This window comes from Panthera tigris, chromosome A1, assembly GCF_018350195.1.
Source record: "Panthera tigris isolate Pti1 chromosome A1, P.tigris_Pti1_mat1.1, whole genome shotgun sequence".
Classification (NCBI taxonomy): Eukaryota; Metazoa; Chordata; class Mammalia; order Carnivora; family Felidae; genus Panthera; species Panthera tigris.
The window spans coordinates 24042511-24070108 of record NC_056660.1 but is presented as its reverse complement, the minus strand read 5'-3'; the positions used below and the strand labels follow the sequence as shown (position 1 = coordinate 24070108).

General features: G+C 38.0%; 1 protein-coding gene across 5 annotated transcripts; it reads right to left on the bottom strand.

Moving 5' to 3' along the window:
* Positions 1 to 354: 354 nt before the first annotated feature.
* On the bottom strand, positions 355 to 26417 carry ESD (esterase D). 5 transcript variants are annotated; one of them, XM_042971241.1, is made up of 10 exons: positions 26388 to 26417; positions 22595 to 22657; positions 21981 to 22055; positions 21317 to 21405; positions 16755 to 16853; positions 14403 to 14527; positions 13240 to 13359; positions 11356 to 11454; positions 9168 to 9335; positions 355 to 1263 (listed from the first exon to the last, which is right to left on the bottom strand). In XM_042971241.1, exons 3-10 carry the CDS (start codon positions 22046 to 22048, stop codon positions 1183 to 1185), a joined length of 849 nt encoding a protein of 282 aa, XP_042827175.1. In that variant the 5' UTR covers positions 22049 to 22055; positions 22595 to 22657; positions 26388 to 26417; the 3' UTR covers positions 355 to 1182. The 5 variants fall into 5 exon arrangements, with proteins under 5 accessions (XP_042827175.1, XP_042827037.1, XP_042827116.1 ...); XM_042971103.1 differs by lacking the exon at positions 26388 to 26417 and adding an exon at positions 26255 to 26381; XM_042971182.1 differs by lacking the exon at positions 26388 to 26417 and adding an exon at positions 25903 to 26199.
* Positions 26418 to 27598: the final 1181 nt, after the last annotated feature.

Sequence of the window (27598 nt, the reverse complement as noted above, 5' to 3'; positions counted from 1 at the left end):
GATGAGCACAGAGTAATATATGGACGTGATGAATCACTATATTACACACCTGAAATGAATACAATACTCTGTTAACTACACTGGAATGAAAAAAAAAATGTATAATCTTCATGCTTCTCTAATAGAAAAATGTTTTTAAAATAATCTGGGGAGCCTGGGTGGTTCAGTCGATTAAGTATTCAACTTCAGCTCAGGTCATGATCTCAGTTTGTGAGTTTGGGCCCCCTGTCGGGCTCTCTGTTGTCAGCAGGGAGCCCTCTTCGAATCCCCTGTCTCCCTCTGTCTGTATCCTCCCCTGGTTTCTCTTCCCTCAAAATAAACATTAAAAAAATAAAAATAGTCAGACTTCATCTATCATGTTTCAAAATGAGTTTATTCATATTAAGTTCGTAAAAGGAACACAATTTGGTATTTACAAAGAGACTGATTACTTTTCTTGGTGAGCTCACCAAGCTAAATTTCTGCATGTAACTACAGGAAAATATCTGTTTACAGAAACATACGAAGCAACTTTCCTTACATAGAGCTATTTTCAGATTGAGTCTTATTATTTAATTCTCGTCTCTTGAGAAATCCCAGAAACCAATGTCCACAAATCTGTTTGGCTTAATAGATAAGAAAAGAAGTCTCATTGGATTGGGTTTATGAAATCTGGCTTCTAATCTTAGCTGTCCCACAAATAACTGTGTAATGATGGAGAATTTACTTAATCTTTCTGAGCCTCATTCCTTACTCAACAACAAATAGTTACTAAATGCCTCCTAGAAGCCAAGTGGTTGGCAGATACTAGAGACAGAACAATAAACATAATGAAGACAGTCCATGCCTTCACAGACTTAAAGTCTGGAAAAGTGAAGGGTTTAGGCTAAATTACCTCTTAAACCAATTCCTGAGTTAACATTCTATGATTTAAATGCGATTATATTCATATTCTGTGGCCTGAGGTTAATACAATGATTTCCAAATGACCTTGAGAAAGCTGTAATGTATTAAATATTTCCCAACATTGGCAAAATAACTTTTAAATCAAAAGCAGGTTTTATATATTCATTCAGAAAGTGATTCAACTATGGAATGATGATTTTTAGCACTATGAAATCCAATGCATTGAAATCATTTTTCCCAGCAATTCTGTTTACTACAATTTTATAATCCTGAACAAATTTTCTTATCTGAAGTTTTTCATGCATTCAGGTATTTTGCATGATGTCTGATGTGATCAGTAATAAAGGTTGCAATGAAGTAGTAGCTATGATCATAACCCTAGAAGACAAAAGAGAGGAACATAAGATACTTTCCATTCAGAAACATCAAAGACATTAAACATATCTCTCATGTCATTTAATTATCTGTAAACAGTGAAAAAATTACAGTATAAGGAAGGCTTAGAGTCAAAATCAAGCTTAGGGGTGCCTGCAGGCCTCAGTCAGTTAAGCGTCCGACTCCTGATTTTGGCTCAGGTCATGATCTCATGGTTGTGAGATTGAGCCCTGTGTTGGGGCTCCCCACTGGCATGGAGCCTGCTTACGATTCTCTTTCTTTCTGTCCCTCTCCCCAGCTCATTCTCTTACTCACTCAAAAATAAATACATAAACGAACAAATAAAGTCAAGCTTATACTTGTACTTCAACATTTTCTCTGAACATTATAAGAACAGCAAAAATATGAAGAAAAATAAACATTCTGCATAGCTTAGTTTCTAGATGCTGCCATTACTATGCAAAGAGAGGAAATGACACATTAATTAAATGTACAGGATATACAGGTGGTCCTATCAACAAGGGCTAAAAGAATCAGAATTTAAAGAAGTCAGAAACATAGGCAAGAAGTTTTGACTCACAGAAGAAACACATTAACATCGATAAGACAGAAAGTATTAAAACGCAAAATAAGCACACATAAACAATATAGAGAAAGAACAAAAAACATCCAATGGTCAAACGTTGTCTGGGAAGTTAAACACAGCCATCATAAAGTTTTGTTACAAATTCTACTTTCTACTCAATAAAAGTCTATCACATCATCATTTGAGGAAAAAGGAAAAAATCATTCAAACAGACATCCCTTAGCAATAAACCACACTGGGGAAAAAAGTCAGTAAACTGTTTAGAAAACAATCATGAAACAGAAAGAAAATGTAATTTTCTGCCAAGCAGTTGAGTTGAAACGGATCTCAAACTATCTGGTCAATTAAATCCACTGACAAAGGGGCACCTGGGTGGCTTAGTTCGCTAGGCATCCGGCTTCAGCTCAGGTCATGATCTCATGTTTCATAAATTCGAGCCCCAGGTAGGGCTCTTTGCTGTTCGTGCGGAGCCTGCTTCGGGTCCTCTGTCCCACCCCCTCTCTCTGCCCCTGCCCTGCTCTCTCTCTCACAAGAATAAACAAAAAAACTTAAAAATACCCCCACTGATACAGGTCAATGGAGAGGCAATGCCCCCAGGGGCATCTTGAATACAACAAGAGGCTTTCTAAAGGAAAAAGAAACAAAATTAAACTGGGAAGAACCTAAGGGGGTTAAACAGCAGGTAATCTGGGGGCAGCCTCCCTTCCAAAACACAATGAACACGCAAGGTGAATACACTGAAAAGACATAAAAGTCTTAAGATTTTTAAGTTTTTACCTTAATCTTGTGAATGGTCTCTGATGGGAGAAAATGGGAATTTTCCTAAGCACTTAAGAACCAAAAAGAGCCCTAATAAAAATATCCCCTGGGTTTCAAGGAACAAGGCAAATCCCTAAGGTTTTAGCGAATCAGTCAACGTTCTCCATCTCTTACTTCCAGGTGTATGCGGGGCAGTTAATAAAGAGTTCTAGTTTAAAGTCATCAAAGCAACTCAAAAGCACGGTCTTCTATTTACTGTGGCCGAACCATAGAAGTGAGTCTGACAGGAACGTTGTCAAAATTAAGACTGACCTTTGGAATTATTTGGCTTCACATTTCTCAACGATCAGACGAGGCCCAGTTAATTCAATTTGGAGCTAAAGAACAATTTCTTATGTAGAGAAAGAAACGTGAAGAAAAGCATTTTCCATTCATGGAATTCTTGAGTTGTTACCAGGTTAACCAGGCCCATGATTTGCAATCCACAAACCCTAGGGAATACAGTCCCAAGTAGCAGCTGCTGGTTTTTAACAGATGAAATGATGTATCTGATGGACAACAGGGACCGATGCAAGGGAATGGATGCCCCAAGCACTTGAGGAGCCAAGTCCCTACGGTGACTGCGTATGCTGTATTTTTATGCAGTTTCAAAGATGTTTAATGCCTTGCAGTTTCAGGCACATAGTGGGTAGTCACTGTTACCATTGCTATTATTATTTATTAAATTATTATTATGACTATATTAGAGAAGTCCCAGGGTAAAACAAAGTTACAGTTTTGAGCTCTCAGGGGTGTACTGCCAAAACACAGTACGTTTTATCTAAAGTACCAAACCAATGCCCTTGACTTCCATAATGATATTTTCACAGAAGATCCACCTTTACGAGAAAACAGAAAATGCCTACTGTGACTCACCAAGAAAGAGTTAAAGGCAGGAGAACACATTTGAACTACTGGCATTCTGGTACACAGAAGATCCTTATATAACCTCAGCCAATTGTGTCATTCCTGACCAGTCATGATCTATTTATCAATATGATTAAATGGGGGTGGGTCCTTTCATCAAATTCTCTGAATCGCTCTGGTTTGTTAGGCGGCTTGCACAATTATATATATCCGGCGACACTTGAAAGAGCCTAGGTTTCCTCTTCTACCTCCCACTCTACATGGAAAAATCATCAGTAGCGAGACTCTCTCAGAGTATAAAAATAAATGAACACATTTCTTTCATTCTTCACTCGGCTCTCAAAAAAGCAGCAATGCTCCAGCAGCTATGATGAACATTTGTCCTAAAGGGCAGTGCTTTCCTACATATTTTCCAGACCCAATTAGAAAGGCGCACATATGAATTCCTGGGTTATTAAGTCTCTTCAGAATACAAAGAAGACTGTGGAGAAAAGGTGTTCACTTGTTTACTTAATAAACAATGCCGAGAGTCTGTGCTGGGTAATCGTGCTGAGTATGAGGATACAGGGATGCCTGAGAGATCCCTGCACTTCTGGAATTCTGTGCCATGTTCTTACTGTTCTCTGACAGGCAGTGCACAGGCCCAAACCACCTATGAATCTTCAGAAAGGGCCTGGGACTTGAAGAGGTAGTATACAGCCTTGCTTCGATGTTGTTTCTGGAAGTTTCCATTAGGTCACTGAAATTTTTCCCTCACAGTGTAACTTTTTTAAAACTGAAAATTAGACAAATGAGGCTTCAGAGTAAAATCTGATCTTTGTATACTATCAGGACTCTGCTATCTAGTGCTTTTTCAATTTAGATTCACTGAAGCCAAAAACAGAAAAGGAAAAATTCTATGAGGTGACAATCATACAAATGCCTCTATGCACCACACTTAGCTCTCAACTTTTTTCTGACAGTACAGAGTATGTACAAAAAGACCCTGAGAGGGGTGCCTGGGTGGCTCAGTCGGTTAAGCGTCCGACTTCGGCTCAGGTCATGATCTCGCGGTCTGTGAGTTCGAGCCCTGCGTCGGGCTCTGGGCTGATGGCTCAGAGCCTGGAGCCTGCTTCCGATTCTGTGTCTCCCTCTCTCTCTGCCCCTCCCCCGTTCATGCTCTGTCTCTCTCTGTCTCAAAAATAAATAAAACGTTAAAAAAAAATTAAAAAAAAAAAGACCCTGAGATTTAACACCAAAAAGAAGTAAATAAATGAAGTTGGGTAAGGCATGTACATGATTATAATAATTTTCTGCCTTTCTCCTCAGTTCACATACTTCTATATAGACCCCATTTTTTTCAGCTTACTTAATTCTTCACCACTCCCATTTCATAAAGAAATACAGTTATACTGTACTTACAAGCAAATGATAAAGCAGGTAAAAGTCTCAGACCTGAGGTCATCTGAAGTCAGTGGAAGCCAGCCTGAAAACCTGAAAGCAACTTCGCCGAAGCTATGCCCAGTCATGTCTACTCAGTCGCTCATTCAATTATAACAAGCCGAAACAAAACCTTCAGACTGTGGCCCTTGCCATAAGGAAATTGAATGAAAAACTGTGCCCGAGCTAAAGACTGTGACTGGTTATTTCAATACTTTGTCGCTTTCTTTTGTTTTCAGAATTGAATGTTTTGTCTTGACTCCTCATTAAATACACCCATCTATGTTTTTTACTTGTTTAGGCTATGAGCATTTCAGAAATAAAAAGTTTCTTTATTTTTTTCCCCCTCTAAGAATTTCATCAGTGTTTTACTTCTATGCTGTTTTTATAACACGCTCTATAGAGATTTTTCAGTCTCTGTTGGCAGGCTGAAACTCTGTTGGTGGTGGTAACAACACAATTTCCTGGCACAGCCTCGCAGGGGCAAGAAGAGGCATCCAACATTGCGAGTGCCAAGAAATCATTTGGAAAGAAACGGTTTGTTACGTTACTTATAGCTATGGTTAATACAGTTAAACGCATTACTTTACAATCAAATCAGTATCTGGATTTCTCAAAGTTGGTTATTGATCTAAAACAGGCAATTTAAGTGATTAAATGTTTAAGTATTTTAATTAATCTAAGTAAACCCTATTACTTAAAGAGGGACACTCAGAGAGAAAAAGGTATATCCAACATATTGGTTTTTGACATATTTTTCCTCGTGTGTGTGTGTGTGTGTGTGTGTGTATATATATATATATATAATATGTTACACAGTATATTTATATAAATTGTTCACACGTTCAAAATATTAGGGAAATTAAAAAAAACAGGAAGATTGTTCAGATCTGTTGCATAAGTTAGACGGAGAGGAGGCTGTGCACAAGTTCTCCTCGTATTAACTAATTCCATCCCTCTGTTCCTCAGAAGCACTGCTTTACCGTGCTTGGGATTGGTTAGACGGATGACAGGAGGTCAAGTATTTTCATTTCAAGTGACCTTGCTTCCAATCCTGGTTCTACTGTGAACTAGTTGTGAGACTTTAGATACGCAGGTTACTTTTCTGAGCCCGTAAAGTAGATGGACAGGAGCCATATTAGAAAACCCACAGCAAACATCACACTAAATGGGGAAATACTGAAAGCTTTTCCTCTAAGATCAGGAACAAGACAAGGTACCTACCTCTGCCACTTCTATTCAACATAGTACTGAAGTCCTAGCTAGAGCAATTAGGCAAGAAACAGATATAAAAGGCATACAGATTGGAAAGAAAGAGGTAAAATTATCTCTGTTCATAGATGATATGCTCTTCTCTGTACAAAACCCTAAAGCCTCCAAAGTAGCAGGATACGAAAGCAACACACAAAAATCAGCTGCATTTCTCTATACTAGCAGTGAACAGTCTAGGAAGGAAATAATGAAAATGGCTGTATGATTCCACTTAGAGGAGGTACTGAGTAGTCAGATTTACAGAGAAAGGGGAATTATGGTTGCCAAGGGTTGGGTGCAGGGAAGAACGAAGATGTGGTGTTTAATGGGCATAAAGTTTCAATTTTACAAGATAAAAGGGTTATGAAGACGGATAGTGGTGATGGCTGAGCAACATTACGAATATATTTATTAGCAAAGACATGTACATTTGAAAATAATTAAGATGGCAAATTTTATGTATGGTATTCTGCCACAACAAAAAAGTTGAAAAAAATGAAAGAGCAAACAAACAAAAAAACAGATGGGAGAGGACAAGAATGGTCTCTCATGTGGTCACATAAAAATAAAATGACCTAATGCCGTGAAAACATTTGGTAAACTGCAATGTGCCACATTATACATTGATCTAGATGTATCTGGACATTTATCATCGTAATTACACGTTTTAGATCAATGTGTCTGACACAGTACCCTTGAACATGAATAAAAATGGTTTTAAAATCACAATCATTTCGGGGCACCTGGGTGGCTCAGTTGGTTGAGATCTGACTCTTGATTTTGGCTCAGGCCATGATCTCAGGGTCATGAGATTGAGCCCCACATTGGGCTCTGCACTGAGTGTGGGGCCTGCTTAAGATTCTCTCTCTCTTTCTGCCCCTCCGCCATGCACGTACGCACTCTCTCCCTCAAGAAAAATAAAACTTAAAAAAAAAATCACAATCACTGGGAATGCAAGCTGGTGCAGCCACTCTGGAAAACAGTATGGAGGTTCCTCAAAAAACTAAAAATAGAACTACCCTACAACCCAGCAATTGCACTACTAGGCATTTCTCCATGGGATACAGGTGTGCTGTTTCGAAGGGATACATGCACCCCCGTGTTTATAGCAGCACTATCCACAATAGCCAAAATATGGAAAGAGCCCAAATGTCCATCGAGGGATGAATGCATAAAGAAGATGTGGCGTGTATATATATGTATATATATACATATATATACATATATACACGTGTGTATATATATACATATATATACATATATACACGTGTGTATATATATACATATATATACATATATACACGTGTGTATATATATACATATATATACATATATACACGTGTGTATATATATACATATATATACATATATACACGTGTGTGTATATATACATATATATACATATATACACGTGTGTATATATATACATATATATACATATATACACGTGTGTGTATATATACATATATATACATATATACACGTGTGTATATATATACATATATATACATATATACACACACACACACACAATGGAGTATTACTCGGCAATCAAAATGAATGACATCTTGCCATTTGCAACTACGTGGCTAGAACTGGAAGGTATTATGCTAAGTGATATTAGTCAATCAGAGAAAGACAAAAATCATACGACTTCACTCATAGGAGGACTTTAAGAGACAAATCAGGGGCGCCTGGGTGGCGCAGTCGGTTAAGCGTCCGACTTCAGCCAGGTCACGATCTCGCGGTCCGTGAGTTCGAGCCCCGCGTCAGGCTCTGGACTGATGGCTCGGAGCCTGGAGCCTGTTTCCGATTCTGTGTCTCCCTCTCTCTCTGCCCCTCCCCCGTTCATGCTCTGTCTCTCTCTGTCCCAAAAATAAATAAAAAACGTTGAAAAAAAAAAAAAAATTAAAAAAAAAAAAAAAAAAAAAGAGACAAATCAGATGAACATAAGGGAAGGGAAACAAAAATAATAAAAAAACAGGGAGGGGGACAAAACGTTAACAGACTCACAAATATGGAGAACAAACAGAGGGTTACTGGAGGGGTTGTGGGAGGGGGATGGGCTAAATGGGTGAGGGGCACTAAGGAATCTACTCCTGAAATCACTGTTGCACTCTATGCTAACTTGGATGTAAATTTAAAAAAATAAAAAATAAAATCACAATCCCTTGTAATTTACAGTGTTCACTTTTCATCCTGAAATATTTTGTTTATATATTCCTAAGCTTATAATTTTTTAAAAATAAAAACAGAATTCCTTTAATTATAACTGTACTAGCATAGAGTTAGGTGAGCAGTGGATAACTAAAAGTCATTTAGTCAAGGAAAACTTGCCAAGCAGCACAATGTTTAGGTTAGCACCTAACTCAAACCGTATAAATTGCAGATGTGTGTGAGACCAATGGTTGATAGCCTGAGGTTAAGGTGTACACGAAGTGAAGAGTAATTAAGCTTATTCTTGTTATTTCCTGTGAGAACAGCCACATGCGTGTAAAGAAAGACATATCCAGTAATCTTGTTATTCACTAGTTCTACGGCCATACAAAAAATTATAAACACTTTTCACTGCCAAAGGCTTTCTTTTTTCTATGGAATTTGGTCTTAGATATCATTAATTTAATCAGAAGGCTTTCACATTAAGTATCTTATTATAATTTTAAAAATATCTTACTAGAGGTAGTTTTCCAAATTCCAAATATAAAGTATTAAGGAATCTTGCCTTTTTTAAAAAGTTTTTTTGAAAGAGAGAGAGAGAGAGAGAGAGAGAGAGAGAGAGAGAGAAAGAGCATGTGAGTGGGGGGAGGGGCAGAGGGAGAGGAAGAGAATCTTAAGCAGGCCCCACGCCCAATCTCATGAACAACCATGAGATCATGACCTAAGCCAAAATCAAGAGTTGGATGCGTAACTTACTGAGCCCCCCAGGAACCCCTGGATTTGCTTTTTTATAGTTACTTGGAACAAGTTGAGGTTTCCTGGGACTCACCTCTTGTAATCTAAAAACAACAGGGACTTTCTTTTCTGTACAGGCAGCAATGAAGTTATCAGGTAGTAACTGTCCATCTGAAAGGAACTGGTCATCTTTTCCTTGATCGATTAGTATGTCCAGCTGAGAACCTGGGTAGGACTTCACAAGATGGGTAGCATCATAAGCCTAGAAAAAGAAAAACACTGAAAAATAAATTTGAAAGTACCCAGAAAGATATTCTTCAGAAGAGACCACGGTAGAACCAAATAGAAATTTAAAGTCATTTAAGCTCGAAGGCCTTTTAAATCAGAAAACACTTTTTACATTGGTTTGCCTGGTTTTTATTCACAAGATCTTCAGAATTCCATGTCCCAATTATAGCCTCTTTTCTACTTCCACGCAGTCCTGAGCCAGTGGCAAGAATTCTGAATCTCAGCATTTTTCATAGAATATAGCCTTTTCCCTTCTAAACCTTTGAGGTTTTTAATCACCTCTTAACTAAAAAAAAAAAAAAAAAAAACAAACAAAAAACAAAAACAAAAACAAAAAACCCCACATCGTATCTTTTCCTTTATGAATCCCACCACAAATTGACTCTTTGTTCTAACTCCCTTGTATCTTTTTCTATTTCCAGATATTCTTTGTTTCCAATAAACAGTCTGTTTTGTTGTCTTCTCTTTTTGGCTTGAGTACATTCAGCCTTCTCTTTTATGGTGTTGAATAGCACCAGATATCTGCTATCCCCATGAGCTTTCAGGAAGATTTAATTTAAATAATCTGAATCATATAAACAACTCCTCAAATTTATGATCTCAGGAGCTGCGACTAGTTAGAATTTTATATTTTATTATCCACTTTTAAGTATTCTTGATTATTCATATATATTCACTAGCCACAACTTCCATGCACCAATCAAGACAAACAAAAGCCCAAAGATTTCCCCTTCTAAAGTATCATGCTTTATTAAGACTTGCTTTCTTTAATCTTAAAGGAGAGAGTGGAAGGGGATCTATAAAGTCCAACTAGTTCTAAGTTCTGTGATTTCATAGTTCTGCATGGGCTCCTTATTCCAATAGTAAATTAAATAATAGCCTAAACACAACATAATTAACGTAGTAAAATCTACTGTCACTTGGAGAAAAATTATAGATTCCTTTATTGGTTACCTGTGCCTTTACCTCTCCCTTCCTTTCTCCCAACCAGCTGGTCTTTTGCTCAATACTTCTTTGAGACCCTAAGCCCCGTGTGGATGGGAAAGGTGATCACTTTTGTGACCTAAGGTCTCAGAACTCCACACAGACTCTGCACAGTGGCAAGGACTGCTAACACTGATGTATGTGCACTGTCAGCTCTCAAACTGCCTAATAGTAATCACGTTCTGCATTCTTCCACTGTAACAAAAATCTAAGCCTAAGCAAAACACGATTCTAATTTAGTGACTACAGGATTAAACCTCTGCTTTGTTAGAATTTCAATGACCAATCTTAAATAAAATTGAGATGCACGGGTGAATGACCTGGAACACACAACAGTAAGACAAAAAAGTTTTTCTCTTCCCCCCACTCAAGTATTTCCTACTTGTTCACATGCATAGGATGATGAGTACATTTGCAAAATATTCAGACTCTTGGTGAAGTTTGCAAATAGTCTATTTCTGCACAAAAGTCAAATGAGTCTCGAGAGAGAGCCATTTTTAATTTTCATTTTGAAGCATCTGCTCCCATGCTTCAAAAAGCAATCTTGCTATTGGGAATGTTCACATAGATGTACATTACACAATATCTATTTTTAAAGGCTTTTAAGTCTGGAATTGACTATCTCAATCTGAGAGATGCTGGATTTTGAAACAGACACATGAAACAATTAAAAGGCCGGGACTCATGGTTCCTGTTGTACAAATGAGCACAGGGTTAAGAGGCAAATCTAAATTTAGGGATAAAATGTGGTATTTTTTGGTAATGTTACTTAAGAAATAAACATGTAAATTAATCATTAGCAGAAAAAACATGTAGTCTCAGAATGTCTGCCACAATTCAATACAATGAGAAAAAGGCTTTTTTGTTATTATTATATGTATTTCCTTTTGTTAATTATTTTTAGCTCTGCGTCTGTGAGTGAGCTAGGAATATAATGTCTGCGATATGTAGCTTTTTCACAAATTTGAAAACTTAAAAATGAACATTAAGACGGCCTTCCCAGTACCTACCTTCCATTTATTTTGATCTGTTCCCAAATATCCACTGAAGGCTTTTTTGCCCCAAGGACAGAGCACTGGGTTGCAAATTGGAGCAAATGCTGACACAGACTTCAGAAACAAAGGAAATTTAAAAACAAGTTATATTTTGCAAAATCAAACAGGAACACATATTTGCAACTTGCTTAAAAACTCAAAAGTTTATTTGCAACTTGCTTATAAACTCTGACTTGCCATGAAAACTACTTGTGAACAATTCTCTGTGAGTTATCATATGTGCTGGGACGGCAGGCCCTCTCCATGATACATCTCTCATGTGTTCAAGTAAGAGAGCTAATTAACCATAGGTGCCAACATAGTGGAAAGCAAAACATTACATTTCATTAAATAAGGCACAAATGCAAGTTTACGTTCAGACTTTCTACTCCTTTTTTCCACTTAAAATTAATTCGTAGTGATATAAAACAGTTCGTACCTACTTTTGTGAGGTCATTAAATCTGAGACACATTCCTTCTCTTTAAACAGGACCAAGAAAGCACTGAACAATGCCCTTAAATGTGGCAGAATTTTAATACAACACAATTTTGGGTTCTAAGCAGTGTTGTTTTTCTTTTTTTTTTTTTTTTTGGAAGTTTATTTTTTATTTGGGGAGAGGGGGAGGGAGAGGGAGAGAGAGCGAGAGAGTGAGAGCGCATGAGTATATGAGCCAGGGTGGGGAGAGAGAATCCCAAGCCATCTCCTGTCAGCATGGAGCTGGACACACAGGGCTTGATCTCACGAACTATGAGACACTTAACCGACCGCGCCCCCAGGCACCCCCATGCAAAGTTGTTTTTCACTGGGTAAGTGGCAGAGATGGAATCGCTCAGTTTCAGAGCACTTATCACTGTGTAGGTTTATCAAAGTCTAACGCTTTTTTTAAAGGACAAAAAGACAACTGAATTTGATTTTCTTCCTCAAACGTAATAAACGGATTGCCTTATGTACAAAAATATAAGACCATTTTATTTATTTATTTATTTATTTATTTATTTATTTATTTATTTATTAAAAACCCACTGCCAGGACTTGAATTAATTCAACTTTATACAGCAAAACCTATTAAAAGAAAAATATTTGATGCCGCAATAAGAAGCTGCCGTAAGAAGTATTTTCACTTCTCAGTGGCACACCTGAAATGACTAAGAAGTTCCTTCTGGGGGAAGGAAATGGATTAAACAAATCTTGAGGTATCCGACAGCCCTGTGATTTTAAAGACAGAAGCAGTCCTGAGATTATGCCTGTTTCAACATTGCCTTTTGCAACACGATGGTATGCTGCTCTGCCAGTCAGACGTTCTACATAGGGTGGTCATTCCAACTTGGCTCGTTTAAACAACAAAAAAGTAAAGCTATACAGTTTCAAATAAATGAATGGAAAGACTGAGGATGTTATCTATCAGTTACGCTGCAATCCAATTTTCATCCAAGGCACTGAGAAGAAAGAATTCTTCACTTTCACAAATCATGAATATCTTCTTCTTCCCTCAGAACATTGAACTCAATTAACAAACATATTTCCTGGTAAAAATGTGATATATACTGCAATAGTAACAAGAATACGACTTAGGGGGGGGGGGGGAAAGCCGAGAAAGCTACAGTTTGAATAGAAGCAGTAGAAATTGCTTTATAATGTTTTTAGTAGACCAAATGTGATAGAATTCCTATACTTCTGATTCTGGAGCATATAATTTTGTGTTCAGTTTAATGCTCTTCCCCTACAGCTCATTCCCAACACTAGAAAAGTTTAGTCCCAGTACTAATAATAATATCCTACTATTTTACAACTCTTTGTAAAGTTGCTAATTGATATTATCCAAGAGAAATACTTGTCACTGGAAGCTTCGGTAATCTTACTTTGTACTTTCCAGGATTCTTCAGAGCACATATCAGAGCTCCGTGGCCTCCCATGGAGTGGCCAAAAATAGACATCCTTTGGGGGTCCACTGGAAAATTGGCATTTATGAGTTTGGGAAGCTAGAGAGAATTTAATAATATGACAGAAGGTATGAGAAGTAAGTTTAAACTTTTCCAAAGTTATATAAAATAATTACACAATCAATACTTCCAAGTCTAGTCTTACAATAGTATGAACTAATAAAGATGGAAAAATAAAAATCTCAGGTAGACAAGGATTCTTAACGTAACACTGGAGAAAACATGGTACATCCTTCTAGGAAAGCAGCATAAAGAAAATGATGCAGAAAGAACCTTTAAAATGTCTAAAATTCACTTCTTGGCATCTATTCTAAGAGAAAAGTCCTTAGGGGGGAAAATGATACATAAAGACACTCAATGCAGTAAAACTTAATACAGTAAAAAATCTATGTAAATATATAAGTATCCTATATTACAAAAAAGTAAATTATGACACGTGATATAATATTATGAAATTATTAAGGTTATGTTACCAACAGAGTATTAGAAAATGTTTGTTTTATACAATTAAAAAAATGAACATGAAAAAAACTTTTAGAATTCTAGGAAAACTAGTCATAGAAAAAAAGTCTGGAATATACCAAAACATAGTTGTTATTTGGGGTGCAGAATAATGGATGATTAAAATTTTGTATCATTGAGTTTTATGATGTACATGTGCAAAATTTAGAAAAATGCATAAACTACACATAAATATTATTAATAGAAGCAGTGATTTAGCTACTTATTTATCCTTTCTAACTAAGCCTTGGTAAATCATTATAAAATATGTCTGAATGAACCGGCTGCCAGAGAAATGAAAAGTTTTTTTATATATTGTTTTCTTTGTATCCTCTGGGTAGTGTATAAAGGTGTCAATATAATTATTACCCTCTTTAAAAGTGTACTTAATGTTAACTTCAATTGTAATAAGACTATTGTACAAGTAAACTTTAGAATGTTCACTAAGATAATAAATATGTACCAAATAGATTCAATACTACCACACCCCAATTTAAAATTCTCAGGACTAGAAGGACTCTGTGTCCCAAACCAAACTATTGGCAATCGTCAGTTAATAAGTACAACAGAAATGAAATTACCTCCTCGGTTACATAAGAATACATTCTGTAGTTAGTTTTCCAAGGATCTTCAGTGGCATCCACATAAAACCCAGCACCAGTGCCAAAGTCCCAGCTCTCATCTTCTCCTTTAATATTGCAGCCACCTATCAAGGGAAAACCCTGTGGTTTCACCTACTTCGTAGTGATAACCTGTATTTCGTAACACACTTTTAAATGAATCTGAAGGTTCATTTGCATCTGAGCTGATCACCAACTATTGCAGTTCTCTGCCTCTTAGGGCACATACTTCCTGGCCCTCTTGTCCCTCAATAGGGCCACGTGACTAGTTCTAGTCAATGAGGCAAGGGAGGGAATGCCCTTTCAGGCTGGAGAATTCACTGCCAAGGTGAGGCACACTGACATTCTTTGTGAATGAAATGTCCTCCAATGTATTCTTTAAAAAAAAAAAAAATTAAGTTTATTTATTTTTGAGAGAGACAGAGACAGAGTGTGAGCAGGGAAGGGGCAGAGAGACAGGGAGACACAGAATCCAAAGCAGGCTCCAGGCTCTAAGCTGTCAGCACAGATCCTGAACTCACAAACCATGAGAACATGACCTGAGCTGAAGTTGGTTGCTCAACCAACTGAGCCACCCAGGGCACCCCTATGTATTCTGAATATATGCTTCTTCACTGTTCACCTCTCAAAGGGCTTATATCCTCTATCCTTCTAAAATGTGCTGAGATTCCTTCTCTGATGACCCCTCCCCTATTACCAACACTTCTTTCCAAGGGAAGGGAGACAAGATGCTTGTGCTGAGTTCACTATCTCGCACTGAAAATGTCTCTTTATGTATTTTGGAATCACTTCCATCATGTTTCCCCTATTTATTCATCCCCCAATGGGATTTTCTTATAATCTTTTAAAATTTATTAGGTTTTATTTTATATACTTCTAGGTAGTTAAAAAGCCAACTGAGACTGTTAATAGAATTATGGTAATACGTAATTTCAGGGAAATGACCTCTTTGTAATACTTAGTTTACTCATCCAGGAACATGACATTTTTCCATTTATTAAAGTCTTCGTTTATGATCTTTGGCATGTTTTGCAATTCTTTTAAAAAATAATTCTTCATATTTTTAAAGTTTATTCCTAGGCATTTAACATTTTTGATAGTACTATGAATTACATTTTTTAAAAAGTAGGCTCCACACTCAGCATGGAGCCCAATGTGAGGCTTGAACTCATGACCCTGAGATCAAGACCTGAGCTGTGATCAAGAGATGGACACTTAACCAACACTTAGCCACCCAGGTGCCCCTGAATTAAATTTTTTATTACATTTCTAGTGAGACCTGTCTTGCTTTGGTGTATTATATGTGCTGTGAAAGGAAATGCACTACTTCCTAAGGCCCGCCATTTATCTTCCAGATAGTTTTAGCTGCCATTTTTTTAAACATAATTTATTGTCAAATTGGCTTACATAAAACACCCAGTGCTTATCCCAACAAGTGCCGTCCTCAATGCCTATCACCCATTCCCACCACCCCCTGCATCCGCCCTCAGTTTGTTCTCTGTATTTAAGAGTCTCTTGTGGTTTACACCCCTCCCTCTGTTTGTAACTATTTTTCCCCTTCCCTTCCCCCATGGTTTAAATTCCACTTCCAGGGGTGCCTGGGTGGCTCAGTAGGTTAAGCATCCGACTTTGGCTCAGGTCAGTTCACAGGTTGGAGTTCCACGTCTGGCGCTAGCAGCTCAGAGCCTGGAGCCTGTTCGAATTCTGTGTCTCCCTCTCTTCTCTCTCTCTGCCCCTCCCCCGCTCACACTTAAAAATAAGTACACTTTAAAAAAATTAAAGACAAGTAAATTCCTTTTCCTGACACGTCTAGGGTCACAAAGTAAGCTTTAATTCTGATGGACTGAGTTTTCAAATATTTGATATTTTCATTTCTTCAATGTAAGCATTCTAGTTATTTATATTAAAACGAATGCATATTTCACTGTATGATTGTTTGATGAAGAGAGGATGAAAAAAACCTAATTTTCATGTGACAAGGCAGTTTATCTTTGAAACAGAAAAACTTCTTATCCACCGTATGTTCTTTTGGCACTGGTGCCAATATGGTATATTAACCAAGTTGCTCAATCTCTGTTTTGAAGCGTCTTCATCTATAAAATGGGAATAGCAAAACTGTCTGTTCTTGTAAGAGTGATGTCATGAGTAAAATTCGCAATGAGGAAAATATATAGCACAGTCTTTTATAATCATGATTATCACCTGAAAGGTTGAGATAATAGCAAAAATATGAAATACATTGTATAGCGTTACACAACTTATACTTTAAAGATTCATATTTTTACAAAGAATATCTGGAACGAGAACACTTACGAGGGCTGGTATCTGGAGCAATGACGACAAGGCCATGTTCTGAGGCAGCTTGATGATAACCAGACTTTGATATGAAATTTTGTTCCGTGCAAGTTAAACCTGCAGAAGAATAGATTATTTCATGCTATACTGTGGATAGCTGATAAGAGTTAATCCCTGTATGATATGGGAAAACGAGCTCACTTACTATCAATAAAAGGCTTTTTTTAAAAGAAATAATTCTAAAGAAGATAATAAAGTTCCCTTTCTTGTAAAATTTACAACAGTATTAATCAAGAACTGTCTTAGGTTAAATGCTCCCATAGCTGTCCTTTCAAAGTCACTCACTGAAGTTTTAATTACTGAAATCCTTAGGACCAGATGTATTTGGGAATCAGAATTTTTCAAACTGGAGAATGTTATATCAACCCCACTGGGGTGCTGTCAAACATGCCAATTAAATGTGTTACTATTCCTGCATTAAAACATAAATACAATAAGTCACCATAATACTATAAGTAACTTATAATTTTTTTATATATGAGTAGTCCTCGGCTACAAAATTCTGCCTGATCATCTCTGTATTCTTCACTGATTTAAAAGAGAAATGGTCGCCATGTACCTTCCTTAAATTTTAGCCCCAGTTTTTACAGCTGTTTCTTCCATTTTTCCTAACTATTAAGCCTTTTCAGACATGTGATCGAAGAGATGACTGAATTTTCTTACTATAGGAGCCCAACACTATAATGACGTGAGAATGGCCAAGAATAAATTGGCAATAAATGACTGAGCTAAGTACTGCCCAACCTAACACACCTTTTCCCGTGTCCGATGCTAAATATTCCACTACATCTGATGATTAGCAACATCAAAGCTTACTAGTACGCATGACTCAGAATGAATTAACTATGGAACACTTTAATAGTTTCTATTTATCCCCTAACAGCCAGCACAGGGACTTATGAAATAGTTGCTAATGAAGATTAAATTCATAATTACAAGATACAAAGTTACAAGTATCATGGTATAAAGCGTTATGGGAGTTTATGTTTAAACTGTGAGGACATACCTACTTTCACTAGTCATGGCGTAGTACAGGGTCCTTGTTTGTCTACCATGTTCCTTCCCAGTACGTCTTCCAGAGATTCTGGAGCCGTATCATGAAGGAGAGCTGCCCCAAATACTGCTAAAAGGTTAGCACTCTTGCTGACCTTAATGTAAATGTGTTTAGAGGCAAGGTGATAGTGTAAAAAGAATGTCTGAAAAGGATTTCAGACAGGATCTCATTCTAAAGATGTTACTCAGCCACTCATTGCCTAACCAAAATTAGGCAAGTAAGCTGAATATTCTGAGTCTCAGTTCTTTCATTTGAAAAATGGGGATAATACTGCTCATGTTTATCTTACACTATGGCTGTGAGGATTAAATGTGGTAACATGTAAAAAGCCTTGAATTGTGCCTCAGACACAGTGCAGTGTCTTACGCTTAAGAAATGTCAATGTTTAGAGACCAGAGAAAAATTTGTTGTTTTCTAGTCAGAACACAAATTCCTTGATTAATGTAGGAGGGAATAAACTGTAGACTCCTAGAAGGGAAGATAATTCTACTAGCAGAATTACTCTCACAAGTATAAAGACGGTTACGAATTAATATCCACTAGATCAACTATATTTTCTATGAAGAGCTTTGAGGGTTTTTTTTGTTGGTTGACAGGTTTATTGAGGTAGAATTCAGATGCCATATAAGTATACAGCTCGACTGTTGGTATATTTACAATTATGGAACACTACCACTATCTAATTTTAGAACATTTCTATCACCCCAAAAAGAAACCCCATACCCATCTGTGGTTGCTCCTATTTTCACCCAACCCTCCCTCCACGGCCCTAGGTAATCACTTCCTGTCTTTATGGATTAGCTTATGCAAGGCATTTCATATATATGGAATTTAACAATATGTAGTCTCTTGTGAATGGCTTTTTTCACTTAGCAGGTTTTCAAGGTTCACCCATGTTGTATGTAGCATCTATAAAGACTGCATTACTTTTTGTTATTGAATTAATATTCCATTGTATGGACATACTACACTTATCATTTCATTAGTTGATGGACTATCGGTTTGTTTCCATTTTTTTTTTTTGCTATTTATAATAGCAAATGTATAATGTAATACATGGACATTTATGTGCAAGTTTTTGTATGGACACATATTTTCTTTTTTTTTTTATGTTTATTTATTCTTGAGAGACAGAGCATGAGAGCGTGAGCAGGGGAGGGGCAGAGAGAGAGGGAGACACAGAATCAGAAGCAGGCTCCAGGCTCTGAGCTGCCAGCACAGAGCCCAATGCAGGGCTTGAACCCACGAGCTGTGACATCATGACCTGAGCTGAAGTCAGATGCTCTACCGCCCACCCAGGCACCCCTGGACACGTATTTTCAATTCTCTTGAGTATATGGCTATTCTGAAGGTCACCCTAACTTGGGAAAGATGTAAACCACACCATCAGGACCATCTTTGACAATTTCAGTTTGGATGTTCTAATTTTAGTTAATTTGTTAACTTTGCAAATATAACAACTGACATAAATCCTTGTCAGTGTTTTCCTATTCAACCTACTTGGAAATAAACATCCTGAAAATTTTCTGCCATTATTTCTCAAGTATATTGATCAGACGATCTCACTTTTTTTAAAAGAAAATCAAGCATTGATTTCCAAGGTCTATCTGTTCTTCAGCCTCTCACTAAGGAAAGCGTGCTGTCATGTGATGTAAACAAAGATTCTAGTTTTTATACTCCTAAAGCTCAGATGATAGGTCTTGACAGATTCAATTCTGCTTAGGAATTTAGGGCCTTATTATTATAGTACCTCTTACACAATACCCTCCTGGTACTTCTGATTTGGTTATCTTTCTTTCAGCCAAGAGACAGGTCTCCAGCGGCTGCCGCCAGAAAACAAAATGTGAAAAGAATAAGAGAAGGACTAAATCCAGTGCCAGGCTATGAGTCAGACAACTTGTTCACTCTGTCAAGGGATCTTGGGTAATGTATAACTTCTCTGGGCCTACAGAATACTTATCTATTTTCTTTTTTTTTGTTTGTTTTAATTTTTTTTTTTTTTTTACATTTATTTATTTTTGATAGGCAGAGAGAGAGAGAGAGCACAAGCAGGGGATGGGCAGAGAGAGGAGACACAGAATTCGAAGCAGACTCCAGGCTCCGAGCTGTCAGCACAGAGACCAACGCGGGGCTTGAACTCACAAACCACGAGATCGTGACCCGAGCTGAAGTCTGACGCTCAACCAACTGAGCCACCCAGGCGCCCCAGTTACCTACTTTCTAAGGTGGTCTTCAGCTATACAATACTGTTTCTAAAACAAACATGCAATTTTGTTCTTTCTTTTGCTTTTGGCAATACTTGTTGCTTTTCTAGCAAAATCAGATTGCTTTTTTCAAACACAGAAATGGGCCGCTGAGTTACAACCACACAGACACTTAATTTTTGCCTTTTATTTATTTACTTAAAAAATTTTTACTTTTTAAAATGAAATATGTATTTTCATTTTAAAAGACTGGTATTTGGGGATGATCCTTGATAAAACATATGTAAGTGGGAATTTATTAAAATCAAAGATATAAGCAATTTTAAGGTAACAAAAAGAGCATTCTATGATATAATTTGATTTCTAAAGAGTGTCTCCTTACAACGTTTGCTTCTAAAGATAAAATACCAACAACATCTTGTGAAATAAGTTAGCAGGGAGCTTCAAACTACTGGTGGCAAAGCCTTACTGTCTCATAATCCATCCTATAGTCTTTAATATTCACCACTGCTTAAGAAGCTTTAGTATTCTTTTGTGATTTCCCAGACTGTTGCCAGAGAAGATTGGTGGAGTCCAATTAAAACATTCTAGAGAAGGCTATAAAAAAGTTATTTGCTGGTAGTTTCTAAGTAGTGTATCGTGGGTGCTCTGGTGTTTTACCTAATATTGTTCTATTTGAGTGGTAAAATCTCCATAGACTTCAAAAATTCTTAGGTAGGTACAAGTTAAGTAATTTTTCCTTCTTTTTTTAAAATAATGTTTATTTATTTTTGAGAGAGAGAGAGAGAGAGAGAGAGAGAGAGAGAATGCACAGGGGAGTGGCAGGGAGACAGAGGGAGAGAGAGTGAGAACGAGAGCAAGTGAGAGACTGATTCCCAAGCAGGCTCCACACTGTCAGTCCTGAGCCTGACACGGGGCTGTGACCCACGAACCGCGAGATCATGACCTGAGCCAAAGTCGGATGCTTAACCGACTGAGCCACCCAGGTGCCTGAATAAGTAACATTTCCAAGCTCTTGCCAATGAGTCCAGAATTTTACATTTTCTGTTAAACTACTTGGTTTAATTTTAAAAGAAGTGAAATAAATGTAATTCCATAGGGCTGAAGTTATTGTCAGGATAAAGTAAGAGTTGACTATAAGAGGCTCCTAAAGTCCTATAAATGGCTCAGAAAGCACACGAGGAAATCAAGATAAAAGAGTAAGATGAACCAGTTAAAAACAAAAAGAAACTCCTTCCAAAACTTAAATGCATAATACTCACCAGATAGCCAATACAGCGCAGGGCATTTTCCAGTTTCTGCCTTGGGTGGTAAGTAGATCGCGAATTTCATTTTGCAGTTCAGTTCAACACTGTAATTTTAACAGCCACAACAAAAAAATCAATGCCTCAGACTGGTTAAGACAGAAACATAAAAATAAGTGTTTTAATGTACAAAATAAGTGATTCTACCAATATTTAAGGAACATAACTTGATCCTTAAAGAATGGGGCCAAATTAGCATACTGATCTATTAACCAACTTGAGTCTTTGCTGTGCATGGCATGTAAGTCACTTGGGGGATGGGGGAATAAATTAAAAGAATAAATGTAACATCCTCAATGTAGCACTAATATTACTAAAAGAGAAACTTTTTCTGTTTCTAAAGAAATGTATGAAATAACAAATCAGCTTTTATAAAAAATGAATTCTAAAGATCGTAAATTGCATTTTTGCTCATGGGCACTGAAATGTACCACATCTTTGTTTGTCACTCATATTGTATTATAATCACTAATATCACAAATGAGGTAATTTTGATAAGAACTATATGCATTTTTCTACGTAAACAGTAATTTTGTGCAACAGTGATCGTTCATGGGCCTATTAAGGAATCAAATAGAAGCAGGATGAAAGATATCTAAAATTAGATCTTCTTAGTTATTACCTGTCATGTTCAAAAACTTTCTGCAATCCTCCAAAGCACTTGTTACTGGAAATCTGTTTCAATGCCATTCTTCTCCTATTAGTAAAGATCAAGCTCATTCATTTCTACATTCATTCTTGAAAAATTTGAAAACTCATTTTCAGATAGATTATCAAACATGCAACTGTTTTCCACTTAGAATATTTTTTCACATGCTAATTTTCTCTGATAAATAATATTAAGAAACTGACTCACTTTCATGCACACAATTATACTTGTTATGCACTTTAGGAAACTTTAGTACTTTGGTATGTCATTACTAATTTGCCTAATTTATTAACAAGCTTTTTTTTTTTTCTTTTTCTGGACTGCTCCAAATTCTTTTCAGAAAGAATTTTAATTATTTTATCTCCCTTTCGTTCTGCCCCTCCCTTGCTCATGTGCGCTCTCTCTCTCTCTCAAAAATAAACATTAAAAATTTTTTTTTAAAAATTGCTAATAGTTTACCTGTCAACTCTAACAAAGGAATCAAAGAATTGGTATTACTGATTATGGCTGATTTTAAAATGGGAGGAGAATGATGTAACAATAACCATTTTGATAACAGTAAGTGAAAACATTTATTGAGCACTTACAGCGTGATCGCCACTCTGTGATATGCTCACCCCGATCAAATTCCTCGTCCCAGGAGAGTTTTTCTGAGAAAGCAATGTACAGCTTTTAGATCAACAATTTTCCTTTTAAAAACATTAGTGAATTAAAAGTGCAGCTTATCGTTGGGAGATTTTGAAGTTTGGTAATTCTTTTCTCTCCAATAAATCTTTTAAATGTCATAAATAGTTTTAAACTTAAATGTTAAAATACCACACATTATTAATTTTTAATGATACGAAAAAAGCTGGAAAAGCATCCTTACCATAAGTGCCTGCTGAGCAAAGAAGAACCTTCTGATTTGTATCTCTTGAGGAAGGTTCCCTCCCCCTCCTTATTACAGACCAGCCAAACACACTGAATAGAAAATCCTCAGAAACTGGAAACAGGTATTACCACTCTAGTTTTCTTCTCAATGAATATGTTCTACATAATTTCTACTGATATGCTGGGTTCTACAGTACGCTGATCAGTTGTGGTGTTAGGGTCACTCTAAAAAAATACTTAACAATAATCTTAAAAAGTTAATCTTGGAAATGTCTTTGCAAAATTAAAAAAAATTAGTTTAAATTCCATCTTTTAGTAATGTCCTCAGTAAATCCAAATACTTAGCTTTGCATTGGAAAGCTGGGATTTGAACCAGGAAGCCTGACAATAGGACGTCTACTCTACTGCTATGCTCCCCTTTCCTTGGAGGGTCTTTAAATACTCTCTTTATTAGACACCCTGAGATTGACTAATTTTATAGGATTAGGGTTTACAATTACAGAGACATTACCTTCTATCACAGGTGTATGCATTTAATCTATAAAAGATCAATTTTTAACAAAGTTTATAAATGTTATTAATTATTGACTATTAACTTCAGCTATTCTTATTCATGATCCTAACAAATAATACACTGACAAAGACAGATGTATAATTTTAGCATATATACATAAGAGCAAGGAATAAATTTTTTTGCTGAATTAGTCTATAAGGATGTCCTATTAAATTTAGTAAGGACTGTCTGCTTTCCCAGGCCATGGTACATCTAGTAGATAAGAGATAACTAATAATTATTTGTTGAATTAATGAATAACTTATTTTATTAACTTCAGACTACCAATTATATGCAAGTTTAAAAAAAACTTTTTTAACATTTCTTTATTTTTGAGAGAGAGACAGACGGAGTGCAAGCAGGGGAGGGGCAGAGAGAGAGGGGGACACAGAATCTGAAGCAGGCTCTGGGCTCTGAGCAGTCGGCACAGAGCCCGACATGGGACTTGAACCCACAGACCACACAAGATCATGACTGGAGCCAAAGTCAGACTCTTAACCGACTGAACCATCCAGGTGCCCCTCATCCAACTTTCAAAGTAACATGTAAGAAATATAAATTTACCCGACCAAATGCTACTTGCCTTTTTGTCTGCACCAATCCTCGTCTCAGAGAGAACTCAAGATCCGGGTTCTCCTACTCCTGCCCCTTCTCCCTTTCCTTTTCTCTTCACACGCACTTGCCCTACCTCCCCATTCCCTATGTTTCTACCACATTTTCTAGGTGGAAGAATCAAATTCTGCATCTCTAGATCCAATCGTTCTCACACATTAGTGCCAGAATTTAAATGTCTTGCTGGACCCTTCTTCCAAGATATGTCACCAGTTAACAAAACTCAACACATCTGGGGCCTCAGGGTAGCTCAGTAGGTTGGTTAACCATCTGACTCAATTTCGGCTCAGGTCATGATCTCACGGTTTGTGAGTTTCAGCCCCACATGGGGCTCTTCACAGTGCAGAGCCTGCTTGGGCAGAGCCTTCTACCTCTACCTCTATCTCTGCCCCTCCTGCTCTCTCTCTCTCTCTCTCTCAAAAAATAAATAAACTATTAAAAATTAAAAAAAAAAACCCTCAACACATCTAAAATGAAGCGTCTGTGTCCCACCTTCAAACCATTTTCTTTCCTTTGTTTGCCTCTCTTTTCATCCATGCCTGTCGATGTGTGAAATGTCTTAAAGTTACTCCTTTGAATTCTCACTGCTATCATCCTAATTATACACAAGAAATGAAAACTTAGGCTCCTGCTTTGTTTCTTTCTTGTATATCCCACTAAAATCAATCCTGCATGGAAGCCTAGGGCTTCAATACATGAATTTATTGCTTAATGGATACCTATACACATTACATATTCAGGCTTAACATGGCCTGCATGCAATTGCTGGTCATTTTGATTTATTTTTTATTTTTAAAAACTGTGATAAAAAACACATACCATAAAGTTTACTGCCTTAACCATTTTTAAGTGTATAATTCAGTTGTGGTAAGCATGTTCTATCAATTTTAAAAACATGGTTAGCCTGCCCACATTAACTAGCAGAAGAGAAATCTTGGCCATCTCCAGGCTGCTGCTACAGGTGTAGGGCTTATCCGACTCACCTAGTGGTTGAAACCCACTAAGTTATTGAAACGAAAAATAATGCAACTAATTATATATATATTTTCAGGTTTGAGGCCATTAAAACTTCATAAAATTGAAACTATGAAGAAATGACAAAAGGTAAATAAAGACGAATAAAACTTTGGTTTATTTTGGTATATATATAATACTTGCCCTACTTTGGTAATATACTTTGGTCACATTTTAACTGCGGTACTAAGCATAATAATCTCTTTTCCTTTATAAACATTCACATGGCTGGCCCACATATACTTTTCTAATCCACCGTGGGAGGAAAAAATACAGCATCCACGAATTCCAAACACGTTAACTTCGTTCTCAAAATTGTCTTCAACGGTCCCACATTACTTTTTTGGCCTCACTTTCTATTACCTTAAATCAGTCAAACTCAATTATGCACAATCCTAGTACAGCCTGGATGTTTCCACTGGGTGGCTTTACTCAACGCTATGGTTTAACAATTTCAGAGTAGGTTCCGGGGCCACACCCTCCAGGTTAAAATTCCGGCTTCACCACGTATATCTAATATGTATAATATCTAATACGTTAGAATATTCGTGATTGCTCCCGAGATTAAATGAGTTAATTCACTACTGGTTGTGACACTGCTGACTATGATATGCATGCAAATGTTAGTTATCATTCCAGCAACTTTGAATGCCCTCCTTCAAGGTCCGCTCCAATGCCAGCTCCCGGGCAACGCCTTCAGGGGTGACCTCCAGACCCCTCCAGAACTCGCAAAACATTTACGACACTAACAGACGTCCAAAGCCCTCGCTGACCCCTGAACGGGGCGCTTGGCGGGGCGACTAGCGCTTTGGGGTCTGTTTCTCTATAAACTGGGTACACATCTACCTCGTGCAGTAGAGATCGGGTCAAAGGGCGGGGAAAATCTATGCAAAATGGAAAGCGCTAAATAAACGTAGCGGAGACCGTAGGCCCGAGCACCCCATTCTTGGAAGTTCAGTGAAAGAAACGGATTCGGGACGAGGCCTGCGTCTGCAGCCAAGGTCCTGGCCTCGGTGCCCAGCGCTCGGCCTCCGGCCTCGGCTCGATCGCAGGCGGGATCCCGGCCGCAGTTTCCGCGTTCAAGCCTGCGGCGCCACTGGTCTCAACGTCCGCCCGGACCAGGCCCCGCCGCGTCGCGGGTGCAGTCCGAACCGCAGGCGAGCCGAGGACATCCCGGCCTCAGTCCAGACAGTCTTACCTCTCGGAATCACGGCGGCAAGGAAAGGGGGGGGGCAGCCGGAGCGCAAAGGCGGGGCCTCATCATGGCCGCCGGGGCCAACGTTTGGGGGAGCCCATCCTTGACCACGCCCCCGTCGGGCCCGCCCACTTACGGGTCTTTGCTCTTGTGTCCCTTCTCCCGCGCGGGGTCAAGCCACAGCCACGCCCCCTCGGCTCCGCCACACCGTCTCCGCCCTCCCTCACCGCGCGCTGCTCCGCCGCCCAGCTGTCGCGGGCTCCTCCTCCTGCTCCTCCTGGCCTAGCGTCCCTTCGTGAAGGACCAGCTCGTCCACCGACCCAGGTTGTTCCCGGAGGCCTGAGGTCTGGCCCCACTTAACTGGTGGAAAGGGTTTACACGTAGGCTTTGAAATTATTTAAAAACCAGGTTATATTAGGGAGTCTGGGAGCCCCCAGGCCCCCAAATCTTTCCAGTTCACCGTCCTGAGAGCTGGAGTTCAACAAGCGGCATTTTTATTATTTATTCATTTTTATTTCCAGTGTAGTTAGCGTAGTGTTACGTTAATTTTAGGTGTGTGATATGATTCAGCAGTTCCATGTATTGCTCAGTGCTCATTAAGTTAGGCATACTCTTTTTTTTTTTTTTTTTTAATTTCTTAAAGTTTATTTACTTTGAGAGAGAGCACGCTGCGCGCACAAGTGGGGGGGGGGCGGAGAGAGAGAGAAAGAGAGGGAGAGAGAATCCCAAGCAGGCTCTGCACAGCGCAGAGCCAGACCCCACAAACCCTGAGATCATGATCTGAGCCAAAGTCAGAGGTTTAAGGCACTGAACCACCCGGGTACCCCTGGGTAAGCATACTCTTAATCCCCTTCACATGTTTCACCTATCCCCGCCCCCAACCCACATCAAGCATCATTTTTAAATCTCCAGTGCCAGGCACAGAGAAGGAGCTCCATCAGTGTTCTCTTTTCTCCCTTTTTTGAATATAACTTACTCGAATTAATAGTTGCTGATTGATAATTTACAGCAAATCTTCCTTTGATTTTTTGATATGATTCAATTGAACTGATTGTTAGTGTAGTTTGTTGCCTTTTGCGAAAAATTAAATCTGATCACAGAAAGCTTTTTTTTTTTTTAAAAAAAACCCAAACAGCTAGACAGTGTAAATGATACAATCTGAAAGTCAGGACTAATTTCATGGGTGTGCAAACCGTGCAGTAGAACAGGGTCCCTATCTCAGAAGGACCCTTCACTTGGTACAATTCTCTGCTTGATGTAATTATTTTCTGTGCCACATGGTTAAAACGATTTTAAAGAGGGGTTCCCATATTTTCATATGGCACTGAACCCTGCAAATTATTGTGG

Coding starts and splice junctions, on each gene's coding strand:
- ESD (XM_042971241.1), bottom strand. CDS start 22,048: ATGGCATTGAAACAGATTTCCAGTAACAAGTGCTTTGGAGGATTGCAG. Junction 11,455..13,239: donor AGAATCCTGGAAAGTACAAA/GTAAGATTACCG, acceptor TTGTTTCTGAAG/TCTGTGTCAGCATTTGCTCC. Junction 9,336..11,355: donor CAGATCAAAATAAATGGAAG/GTAGGTACTGGG, acceptor TTCTTTTTCTAG/GCTTATGATGCTACCCATCT.